This window comes from Ipomoea triloba, chromosome 4 (assembly GCF_003576645.1).
Source record: "Ipomoea triloba cultivar NCNSP0323 chromosome 4, ASM357664v1".
NCBI classification, from domain to species: domain Eukaryota; kingdom Viridiplantae; phylum Streptophyta; class Magnoliopsida; order Solanales; family Convolvulaceae; genus Ipomoea; species Ipomoea triloba.
The window spans coordinates 12,106,493-12,119,591 of NC_044919.1; the positions used below are offsets into that span (position 1 = coordinate 12,106,493).

At 32.4% G+C, this 13,099-nt stretch overlaps 1 protein-coding gene and 1 long non-coding RNA gene across 5 annotated transcripts in view; both read right to left on the reverse strand.

Moving 5' to 3' along the window:
- LOC116016837 overlaps positions 1-1,332 on the reverse strand; it is a 4,465-nt gene extending 3,133 nt beyond the window's left edge. Inside the window, exons 1-2 of one of the 2 annotated variants that reach the window (XR_004097791.1) lie at positions 974-1,332; positions 146-202 (exon numbers count right to left, since the gene is read on the reverse strand). This is a non-coding gene — a long non-coding RNA (uncharacterized LOC116016837). Of the gene's footprint in view, positions 1-145; positions 208-973 lie in introns of both variants that reach the window. The other variant, XR_004097790.1, reaches the window with a different exon arrangement.
- Positions 1,333-8,263: 6,931 nt separating this feature from the next.
- Positions 8,264-11,529, reverse strand: LOC116017877 (putative late blight resistance protein homolog R1B-16). Of its 3 annotated transcripts, none has more exons than XM_031258536.1 (3): positions 10,289-11,529; positions 8,814-10,126; positions 8,264-8,689 (listed from the first exon to the last, which is right to left on the reverse strand). In XM_031258536.1, exons 1-3 carry the CDS (start codon positions 11,448-11,450, stop codon positions 8,633-8,635), a joined length of 2,532 nt encoding a protein of 843 aa, XP_031114396.1. In that variant the 5' UTR covers positions 11,451-11,529; the 3' UTR covers positions 8,264-8,632. The 3 variants fall into 3 exon arrangements, 2 of the variants coding, with proteins under 2 accessions (XP_031114396.1, XP_031114395.1); XR_004097984.1 differs by having other exon boundaries at positions 8,660-8,689; positions 8,814-8,896; positions 9,381-11,529; XM_031258535.1 differs by having other exon boundaries at positions 8,814-11,529.
- Between the last annotated feature and the right edge of the window lie 1,570 nt (positions 11,530-13,099).

The window sequence follows — 13,099 nt, forward strand, 5'->3', positions numbered from 1 at the left end:
ATTGTGTAGATAATGGTAGATACCCTACATAAAATTGCTAAAGTCCCTAATTACATGTTTTTTTTTAATCTTAGGCATAGCATAATATATCATGTGGCTAAAATAACAAAATGTAAGCAAAAATTTGGAAGATACAATCACTTACAGTGGCTATACTGCCCAGGATGGTATCTGGGAGGATGAGTCCTTTGAAACTTAAAGGCTGAACTATAATAACAAGAGTTAGTTAATCACATTGAAATTTGTAGATATTAAAAAAAAAACAATTTCAAGAAAATGTATTCTCCATATTGCTAAATCTAAATACTTAGGATAGCATAATGAAATATAGAATTTCAAGTCTAAGCAAAACACACACTTTAAGATTGAACAGTCAAGCTATTAGTCAGAAGTTGAACCTACTCCTTATCCAAAAATGTCAAGCAAACTGCCTAGGACTTCAGATCAAAGATGACTTCAGATCAAAATTTGGTTGGAGTGATTATGCTATTCAGTCCCCAAGCAAGGAAAGAACAGTTCGTGAACCTTTAAGTGACGGTGATGCTGATTTTCTTGAGGGAAATATAGGATGTATTTCATTGTTTAAAGAACTATTAAAATACTATAACTATTACTGTTTTAAGTGATGAAGGACAGCCCAATCTGGCAGTGACCAAACCGGGAGATGCGCGGTGTGTGCTTGCTAGATGAATTCTCTTCAACCCATAGTTTCAAGAAGTAAAGTAGGCTTGGCTAAAGTGCATTGTTAAACTAGATTAGGTGCGTATTGAAAGAAATTGAATTTCAGTAAATGAAAATATAGGGTTCTCTCGACTCCTCTAAACTACACAGCAATTGCAGTCATAGTGAAAGAAATTGCAATCTCAGTTTTTATTTTTCTAGAATTTAAAAAATATAGGTTCTCTTTGACTACACAGCAGAGAAAATGAATTTCAGTAAATGAGAGTATAATAGATCATTGACAAAACTCTACCTATCTTAGGACTTGTGCAGATCCATCTTTTCTCTCATTTCTGATTATCTATCTCTTTTCTCTTTATGATTATTGTTTAGATACTCCATATCTAACTGCATGCTATAGATTGTGTCTATATTGCCATAGAAGACGAGGGTTGCTGCCGGGAACTAGCTTAGGAGGATGGGGTTCTGAAGCTGGGCTTGATTGAGGGTTTTGCGAGGCTGGAATTGCGGAGGTAGAAACAGAGATGTTTAAGGTTGGTTTCATAGGATGATGCTGGCGTCGAAGGAGGAGAGATTATTCTGATTTAGTATCTTTGATGTTCTTTCCGGCGCAGCTGGAGAGGAAGAAGTCGGAGGGGAACTGGGGAAGAGATAATTCTTGGAAGCGAGAGGACGGAGACGGAATGAAATGGTGGAAATTGTGTGGGTTCAAACGGGTTGTGGGTTTTCTATTCTTGGGCTGTAGGTGGATATTGGCCTGCTCACAAAAATTGGGACAAAACTCTACATTATTATTATTGTTATTATTATAATTATAATTATAATTATAATAAATTTTATATTACATTATTCAACTACTGAGTATTTTTTGAATAATTTTTTTGAGTTTAATGTTTTTTTGCCTTACTATAATAAATTAATTGACATATTTTTTTTTTTACTTTTGTATAGAATTTAGTCATTGTCTGCTAATCAAATTTCTATAAAATAAATTGAAGGCATTGCAATAGAGTCGATAAATCTCAAATTTTTTGAAAGAAAATTCATTTTTATACATGGTCAATAGTATGTGATTCTATTTAGAGTTAGCAACGGTAAGAGTCCCGAATTAATGTTGCCTACAAAACTACAATTTGTAAATTTTAGTTTTAATGTTTAGACTTTTTGTAATATTTATATTGAATATATTTTAATGTATTTGTAATACATGAACTGAATTTATGTTTATATTAAGTTGTATATTTTTGACTTAATAGTAATATTAATCTTGTGCGTTGCGCGAGTAGCATATTAGTGTCAATTGTACGTTGATGCTTATAAGGTTACCAATCCAATTGGATTGAAAATATTAATATGTAGTGACTCAAATACCGCTGTTAGTACTTTAGGTACTAACATTGTTTATCATGAAAATTTTAATAATGGGTAATATTCAATTTACTTTTTATTAATTAATAATTATGTATTGATTTTTAATTTAATTTTAAATTCATGTATCTACAAATTTTATTTAAATTAGGTCTATCATAAAGAACTTAAAGTAATTATAATAATACTTATCTCACTATTATAACACAATAACAATATTTCTAATATTTAGTCCGTGCATCGCACGGGTATAATACTAGTATATATATATATATATATATATATATATATATATATATATATATATATATATTTCTTATATATTTATATAATTGTTCGTTGAAATGAATGGTTCATATTATTTTGATTTTGATATTTTTTATTATTTTTTCTACTTTACCATTTATTATATCATTTACTTGTCCTAAATGCATCCACATTCCGTCAATGTAAACTTTAGTAATGGAATATTCCATTAACTATTTATTATTCTTAACTTACTCATTGGTTTCATAAGGAAGGTTTTTGGTTCGAACTCATCCTAATTAGAGTTGGCATAATTGTTGAATATATACTATGAATATGTTAGAGTGCATTAACAAAATACAATATAAAATTTAACATGAGCTTTGATCAATTAATTAGCTAGATTATATAAATTGCATTCAAAGTTAAGCATAAAAAATTACAAATAAGGAACCTTGATAAGTATGTTCTTGCATTTAGAAGAAAAAAAAATAAAAATAAAAACAAATCTAGGTTAAGTTTTTTTTTTCTTTATTTTTTTATTTAATTATTTAGAGCAATACTCGCTTTTGCATTATTGGGAATAATTTACGTATGTATTTCTATAATGGTAGAATTGTACATTACTTTACAAATATTGTATTATTAATTTTTTTTATCGGACAAAATTGTTCGTACAGCAATAAAAATGATGCTACTACTAGGGTTCAAACACAGGACCTAATGCAAGCTATCACCATGCCTTGTCCATTTGTACCTTTTGGTAACATAACTGCAAATAATTCCTAAATAGCAATATTTTGAAGGTTTCTAGTTTCATTAAAATTCGTAGAATTTGGACCACTTACAATTTTGACTTATCAAAACTATATTGGCCCTGTTTGGTAAATGGTTGTTAGCTGATTGGGTTGGCTTTTTGGGTTAGAAGGTATGATTTGTTGATAATATTAGCTGATTCTAGAAAGTTGTTTGATAAATTAACTGTTAGCTGATAGCTTTTTGGTATAATTTTTTCTCAAAAAGCTAATTAAAAAGGCTGTTTTGAGTAGCCTTTTGAATTTTAGCATTTTGAAGTTACAAAAAGCTTATTAACCAAACAACTGATAGTTGTCAAATAAGCCAAAATTGGCTGATAGGCTGATTATTTACCAAACAGGGCCATTATAATTATTGCTAACAGCATTTTATGTACATAAATAATATATTTTATCTGTTGAGTCATTATTGTGTGGATCATAGTCCACATAATTATATAGACCATGAATGGAATATACATTTTTAATATATTAAAAGTACATTATTTGTGTACTGAATTTACATTATTTGATAATATATATATTAAAAAAAATTATACTTTTAAATACTATACTTTATGCATACAACTAATGTACTTTTAGTACATTAAAAATTACCTTTTATTTAAGATTCACACAAATGTGTGGACCATGATTCATGTAATAATGATTGTTCATATAACTATTTGGACCATGATCCACCCAAAAATCACTCCACAAAAAATGTCATGGCCGTATGACCGAGTGGGTAGGCATGACCCAGTCTATATTTATTTTTTTTGTTTGCTCGGCCAAGTTCACTTTATTAATTAAACATTTGAATTAGTGATTTAAAATGGTAAGTTTCAGCTAGCCTAGCTCATTATAATATATAGTAGCCCAAACAATTCAAGTGTCAGTTGTTATATTGTGGACCATGGTCCAAAAACGGCACCGTTTCTTTAAGCAAGAAACGGTTGCCGTCACATTTTAACGGAGCTCCGTAAATGAAACTACAGTTCATTTCAAATGATACTGCCTCACATTTGTTTTTATATTCTCAAATGAAACTGTAGTTATATCAAAATGAAACTGTAGTTGTGTTGAAAGGAAACTGCAGCGTATATAAAATGAAACTGAATAACAGTTTCACATATTTGAGTGGAGTTAATTACACTTTTGGTCCTGTGACTATTGGGACCCTATTAATTTGAGTATGCGACTTTAAAAAGCAACAATTTAGTCCCATGACTATCGATTTTTTAACGGATTTGGTCCTTTCGGCCAAATCACCAGCCAAATGTCGCCGGAAAAGCATAAATCTTTTTTAATTATTTATTCATAGGGGTAAATGGGTCATTTCAAGCTCTCCTTCTTTGTTCTCCTCCCTTCCTAGCTTATTCGTTCTTCTTTCTCCTTTCTTGCAGCGATGGCCGGAAAAAGAAGAACAAGATAAATTCCTTTTGCACACAAATAAATTTCAACTAAAACCAACCCAACATGAAGTTTATTTTGACATTCTTGTACTCATCTTCACCTAACTGCAGGGGATTAATTTTATTTGAAAAAAATAGATTAAAGTTTAAATAAGGAATATGTTGGACGATGCTTGTCCGGTAGATTCTTGAAGTCTAGGATAGTAGCTTCCTTCGTCTGCCACCACCGTCAACAACTATGCCGCCGATAACTGCCGCTTCTACAACGATGACAAGGAGTTCGACGCCGCACACTGATAACTCCAACAGAAAAACAGAAGTTTCTGGAGCCCAGACCAGGCGTGGAAACAGTGCACCAGGCCAGGCATCTTCTCGCGCCTTAATAAAATCCAAGCTTATCGTCGTTGACCGGGGAATAGAAGAGCGATTTCAAGCTTATCGTCGTTGACCCAGGTGATTTGGCCGGGGAGTAGGAGAGCAATTTCAATTTCAAACGTAAAATGACCATTTTGCCCCATGAATAAATAATTTAAAAAGGTTTATATTTTTTCCGGCGACATTTGGCCGGAAGAACCAAATCCGTTAAAAAATCGATAGTCGGTGGACTAAATTGTTGCTTTTTAAAGTCACGTACTCAAATTAATAGGACCCCAAGCAATAGTCACAGGACCAAAAGTGTAATTAATTCTATTTGAGTGTATAATGTCGAATGAAACTGTAATTATATCAAAAAGTTTACTTTTAAGTTATAGATTTCATACAAACAAGACATAATTTCACAATACAATGTACAAAAATTCTCAACAGAAGGCATATAAGCATCATGCATGGTTTCTCTACTACCTATATGTATTAGGTACAAAAAGCTTACCCTTATGGTATAGAGTTCATACAAACAAGACACATAATTTCACAATATAATGTAAAAAAATTCTCAACATAAGGCATAAGCATCATGTATGGTTTCTCTGGTACCTATATGTATTAGGTACAGAAAGTTTACCCTTACGGGGCATTTGGTTAGAGAGAAGGAATTAGGTGGGAAAAGACTTGCAATTGCATAGGAAAAGAATAATGCGGGAATAAAGTGGAGTACGTTTAAATTCTAGTGTTTGGTTTGCAGGAAAAAAATTACTGGGAATTTCAATTCCAATGTTTGGTATACATGGGAATTGAGAGGGAATAAGTAGTATAAAGTCCAAAATGCCCATTATTGTTGTTGTTGTTGTTTTTATTATTTTTATTATTATTGACAAATTAATTTACAAATTGTTATAGTTGTTGCATATAAAGAATGCAAATTTTGAAGAGTTCTGCTTATAAAGAATTCAAAGGAACATAAACGGAAGTTACTGTATATAAATAACGCATATAAACGAAGAATAATACACACTATAATTTAGAATTGAAGATCATGTATCAATTTTAGATTAAAAAAGTGAGTGACAATTTTGTCTCAGGACTTTCTTTTTTCTTCCTAAAGTCTATGGAATTAAAATCTCATGTGGGCCATGGGATTCTAATGCCATGAAAATGAAAGAATTGCAATTCCGTGGAATTGCAATTTCCTCCAACCAAACGAAGGAATTTTGTTGCATTCGGAATTAGGTGGGAATTAAGTGGGAATGGAATTGTAATTCCCTCCAACCAAACACCCTGTTAAGGTGCAGAATCTATACAAACATGACACATAATTTCACAATACAATGTACAAAAATTCTCAACATAACTACGTATATGTTTTAGGTACATAAATTATATATTTTTTATAATCAAATAAAAAAAAAGGTACATAAATAAATTATATAAACAAAACACAATTTTAACAAATGATGTACAAAATTTAATAGCAATGTGTACCATTAAAAAAGTGGCATGTCCAGTAAAAGCTGCATCTTTTTTCTTCTTCCATGATTCTGCACTGTCAAGGAAGCATTTGATAGTGTAACTACACTAATTCATTCAGATCCTTGATTTTATCAACATTGCTTGTGTTTTTGTATCCTTTTAGCAGGGTGGAAATAGTGAATATGACAAAATCTCGTTTGAACATCTACCCGTGATCTCTCTTTTCTACAATTTTGTTTAGCATTTCAGTTGTTGACGGCGACCCTTTTTTCCAGCCCCCAACAGTGTCTCCATGTAGCAAGCAAGCATTTGTACTCATTTGTTTCATTTGTACCATTTCACTCTATAACAAGGATTGGTCCGCCATCAAAGAAAGCCATTGACAAACTGCGGAGTGGAGATAGGTTGGTTGATGATCAAACGGTAGCCATGTATGAGGAACGGACCTCAGTAGCTGCTGAGCCAAAGAGAAAACGGCATGAGCGGGATAGTGGTCGGGGAACGGGGAAACCAGAACAGTGGGTCAAAAAATTTGTTTACGGCGGGAGCGGTTACTCAGCCCCGCCCATCCCAATGACTACGTTAAGTTGGAACGGTGAGACATGTTATTTATTTTCATCAAAAGTAAAGTATCATTTCAATTAAACTACAGTTTTATTTGACAATATACACCCAATATTCGAGACATGTTATTCAGTTTTATTTTATACATATTACAGTTTCATTTCAACACAATTACAATTTCATTTGATAATATATACACAACAGCGCCATTTTCGGACCATGGTCCACAGTATAACAACCGTACAAGGCAATAATATAGCAATTATTGTGTGGACCATACTATCAGATGTATATTCACTACACAAATGATATACTTTTAGTATAGAGTAAAATGATTTTTAATAATGATAAGACAAAAACTTGTGTGAGACCGTTTCACCATGAGACGAGTCGGGTCGGGTCGGGTCAATATGCAAGTATAGCACCTATATGAACAAATGTCATACTTATATGCTCAAATGTAATACTAATCAGGAATAAAATTTTTGTTACTTATAAGGGTAAATGTAATACTTTTAAGGGAAAACATAATACTTTTATATTTCGATTTAAAAGTATTACATTTTTTCTCAAAAGTATTATATTTGCCCTTATAAGTAAGGGCACTTGTCAACATTACTTATTATGAAAAATGTATTACTTTTTTTCTTATAAGTAACAAAAATTATATTCTTGATTAGTGTTATATTTGAGTACATAAGTATGACATTTGCACATATAAGTATGACATTTGCATGGTGCTTTAATTTGACTCGATCCGACCCGTCTCACGAATAAGGATCCGTGAGACAGTCTCACACAAGTGTGACCCTAAAAACCCTAATGATAAATATTGTAATACTTATAACTAAAATTGTGATATTTACAAAGTGTAATTCTAATGTAGATATTGTAATACTAATATGTGAAATGTTACTTATTATAGAAATTGTAATACGTATTGTAGAAAGTTTAATACTAATTTGAATTATAAATAAATCGTCACATATGTTAGATATTGTAATACTTATATGTGAAATTGTGATTATGATAAAATTGATTGTTACTGATCATAAATATTGTAATACTTATATCTAAAGTCTAAAATTGTAATACTTACAAAGTGTGCCTTCATTGAGCATTTCATCACCCGGTTGTCTACAACTCGACCCGTATCACGGATAAGGATTCGTGAGATGATTTTCACACAAGTTTTTATCCCACACCATTAGTTAAAAAGAAAGTTAATTACCTAATTTGAAAATGCCATGTAAGGAAGGGAAGATTGTAAGAGAAAATTTTGTAGGGGTGGGTATCTTACTCTGACTATAAATATTAGATCAAGAAGACCAAGCTAATGCAGCAACGTTGAAGTTGAGGAGAATTCACTATCACTATTAATATTGTTGATCAGATGAGATAGATCAAAATATTTTTACAATTCTTAAATCCATATATCTAGCAAGCTTTAAATCCAGCAGATTATATATATTGTTCATTCCTAGAAGCAGCCCGGCCTGCAATACAAGACAGTAATATAGTAATGTATAGTATACCCTATTCTAATTTGCAGCTGAAGAACGAAGCTGTGAACCACAAACCATTTCAAACACCAAAATTATATTGCAAAAACCATCTGCTCTTCCACACCCTTCTTTTATTGGATTTTGGCTCTATGTGGGCCCATCATCTTAATTAGCAGCTTTAGACTCTTTCTTTGCTATAGCTTTGCATCATCTACTCTTCATCTTCATCAAACTCGCCTTCATCAGAGTCATCTTCAAGAGAGCAAGGCTGTCATGATGAATCAATGAAAACAAATTAGGATGTGATGAAACTAAATGTAGTTGGGAGAAAAATTACAGGAGAGTGAAATAAAAAGCAATTGAGAATAAGAAATGGAGATTGATCGAGAGACCTGTGTTGTGTTTATCTCAATGACAACCATATTCTCGTTTCCATAGTCATGCTGCTCAGCCTGAATTTGCTTGGCTGACATCACTGCAGAAGGATAACAACTATGTAATTCGATTAAGTTCAATGTTGGAATTTCTGCAAAGCTATTCCGGATTTCTTTCAATAGAGGGCATCTGTAAAGCACTAGGCGCTCAAGTTTTGGGAAATTATCAGCACCAACTTCCCAATGCTTGAGATCATGTGACCAAATTTTCAAACAAATTAACTGGCGGAATTTTACATTCTCTGGTAGTTCCCACTTTTCGCCAAGGTCAGAAAGCATTAACTTGAGCACCTCAAGCCTTGGTAACTTGCTCAAAGCATTAATTGCCTTCCACTCAAATTTCATAAATTCAAAGCTCAGCTTCCTAATGTTTTTCAAGAGAAGAATATTGTAAATGATTTGAGCCATCATATCCTCCGGAATTTGAAGGTCCAATGTACGAGCAAAAAGAGACAAACTTTCGAGCTGCTGTAAACAGATAAGGTCCTTAATGTAATCATCGGATTTGTCTATAATAATAGATACCTTCTTTAGGTATGGAACTTTTCTTAACAACTCTTGGTCGCAATTCTGCATAGCATTCAATCTAGAAATGACCTGCAAGTTTTGATGAACAGATTCGGGAAAAGCTCCAAAAAATTCAGCACAGTGAATATACTGTAGTTGTGGAAATTCCAAATGAGGCAATCCAATATTGTGGCGATGGCCATACACACTATATGTTTGAAGATTCCAAGCGTTGGAGAATAATGAATCATGAAAGTCACGTGCCCTAGGTGACCATAGGTATCTCAAATGGATACCTATGGTTTGAAAATGGAGTTCAGGAACATAGACTACCCTCAATAGGCTGAAAAATTCCGAAATTATTGGACGTACGGTCGAAAACTTAAAATAAAAGATGGACCGGCAGTGTTTTGACAGGGAATGTAACGCAGAGATGTCAAAATCTTTAAATGACACACTTATCCAACGAACACCTTTCTGAGGGAAATTGGAACCACTTTCGTCGGCAACATACAAAAGACTGTTGTTCTGACCTTCTCTTACACAAAAGGTATGCAATAAATCATGTATCCTGAACTCTTTAATTTTTCTTCCACAACTACTTCTTTTGCTTACAAGAATTAAGTTTCTATCCATAAGTTCATTTATGTACCTTTTAGCCGCAGCTTCAAAACTCTCATTCTTGAATGCCTTTACAAGTCCTTCCGCAACCCATAACCTTCCAAGGTTGCTAGCATTGATCTCATAATCTTCGGGAAAAACTCCTAAATATAAAAAACAAGCTTTCAAATTATGAGGCAAGTGACTATAACTCAATGAGAGGATTCTCCAACATTCTTCATCATCTAGAGTTGATGTTGAAGAACTTATTAGAGCATTAGCAATATTCTTCCACTCATCTAGTGTATTGAGTTTTGAAAATAAACCTGCTACCACAACAATTGCCAAAGGCAGTCCTTTACATTTCTCAACAATTGGCCTCCCAATTGTCTCAAATTCAACACCATGAGATTTGCATGCCTTTTTATGAAATAAGTCCCAACTTTCACTTTGATCTAAGAACTGCATTTGATGGGAGAAGTAATTGGTAGAGCCAATACAAGTAGCCACCTCTGCGACGCGAGTAGTCAACAATACTCGACTCCCATTTATATCATCTGGAAAGCAAGATTTAACATCATTCCATGACTCTATGCTCCATACATCATCCATCACTATCAAGTACCTTTGACACTTCAAACTTTGGTAGAGCTGTAATGCTAGGTCCTCCTCATCCCTGCAGTTTTTCATATTGTCTTTAGAACCAAGAAGATCTAAGAGCATTTGCCTCTTATTGTGATGTTGTGATACAACAACCCATAATTGCTTGTCAAAGTGGGAGACAACAGATAGATCTTCATAAACTCGTCTAGCTAACGTTGTCTTGCCGATTCCTCCCATACCTTGAATTGAGACAACTTCTCGTTGCTTAGATGGATGTTGTATTAACATCTCCCTTATAGTCTCGAACTCATTGTTTTTCCCGATCATTATGTCCTTAGTGTGTGAAGCATGATTGGAGGAACCGGAACCGTCTATCTTGACAAGTTCATCATCAAGTGTAGTCTCCCAGCTTCCTTGCACAGCTATGACATGCTTGTACTCCATCATGATTTTCTCCAGCTCTTCTTTAATGGCATCAATGTCTTCTATTGCTTGTTGCAATACATCTCTAAGTCTATGAGAATGCTGGGCTTTTTTGGCTTCAGTGTCCCCTTCTCCCATTTCCTCGTCAGCTTCTTTAAAGAGATCTACCAAATTATAACAGAGATCATTTTCATAGAGATCTACCACATGGAGTTCAATTTCATCTTCTACTCCGAAAGCTACATCTCTGAGCTTTGTTTCCAAGTCTTTAATTGCTTCAACACCATCCATTCTGAAATCGTCTAACAGTTGTATCAGAAAACCAAGTTTTGCGTGGAGAGATTGGATCAGATCTTTGTTAAAAGGGATGATTTCCTTTTGTTGTAGGATTGGACGAGGGTGAGGTTGCAAGAACTCAAGCTCTAATGTTCGGATAAGAGAATTTACAGCTACACAAGCCATTCTTTTCTCTCTATCTATCTCTCTCTGTGTTGGTGTAGGTGTGAAGAATAGCAGAAGCAAGATGAGTGGAATTGGGTAATGCCACTCATCTCATCAGTGCAATAATTCTTTGCTGACAGTTTTTTTAACCTTTAGCTTTCCAGCTTTAAAGTTTCCATTATTGGTGCAATAATTCAAAAGTAGGCATGGCCTACTGCTTATTTTTTCCACCACTCAATCAAATTGCAAAATGAGAATATAAATGCAGTATTATCTTCTAAATTTGCAAGTTTCATACTGCTTGTTTGGTTGACCAAAAATATTTGAGAAAATTGGAATTGAAATTCCATAAAAAAAAAAAAAATTACACGAAAAACTAATTACATTATTTGGTTGGTGGAAAAAAATTACTAAAAATATGATTCTATTATTTTGTTGGATTTGGAAATGTAAGGAATATCTACTATACTAATAAGAGCCAAAATAAAAAGTTAGGCCTAGGGTAGAAAAATTGACAGTCGAATTATTAAATCAAATGGATGGTTCAGATTGTTTATATTTATATTTTTCGTTGAGATTTCCTAATTTGTCCTTAATTATATGATTATCGGTTAAATTTTCTGTTAAATATTCTCTTCTCCGTTAATATTCTATCAACTTTTAACTTACCCATTAATTTTATAAGAAATGTCTTAGGTTCGAACCTCATCCAAATCAAAGTAGGCATAATTGTTGAACATATACTGAAAGGTGTTAGGTTCGAACCCCATCCCAATTAAAGTTGGCATGTTAGAGCATATTATTCAAAAGTAAGTACCCCATCCTATTACTCTTATTAAATTAAATAAATTAGTAGTTACAACAAAAAAATAATACATATGCATTTCTTTCATTTATAATTCAATGTCTACAATGCCTTTATTCAAAAAAAAATATTCATTATTGTCTATATTTTCTACTATGCAAAGATTTCTTACTTTCAAATTTATTAATTAATTATATTCACTACACTATCTTGTAATTAAATATCAAAATTTTACTACAAAATAATGTTATATATTTATTTACCAAGTATTATGTTAATAACATGAAAAAAAATTAAAAAAAAAAACAGTTTGAAGCCCATCATATTAACTACTTAGGGAAGATTTATTGACAAAGAATTAAATAACTCAATAAATTGATTTAGAACTCATTATTAAAAATGTCAATGTAGGGCAATAGAAGATTGTGACACACTTGATGCATTGAAAAGATGTTGAGACTACAACATTGCTGAAATTAATCTTTCAACTTCAGGAAATGAAGAAATTTCAAAAATAGCTACCGTTGCAGCATTCATTAATCTTGTATGTAAAGTACTTATTGTGCATTCTTTAAATATATTAGAACTGATATAAATTTACAATTCATTTCATTTTCTACAACTAGCCTGCTTGGATTAAAAACAAAATCAGTATCAATCTTGACAACAAAAATAATTGGTATATAGGATATAGCCACCGTTTAAAAATGTTTATGTAAAAAGTGACAAACTATTTAGCTGCATGCATTGTGATGAAAAGGCAACAGTGGGTACTCCAAGATTAGTATCAAATCAACCAAAAAAAAAAAAAAAAAAAAAAAAAAAAAAAAAAAAAAAAAAAAAAAAAAAAAAAAAAAAAAAAAAA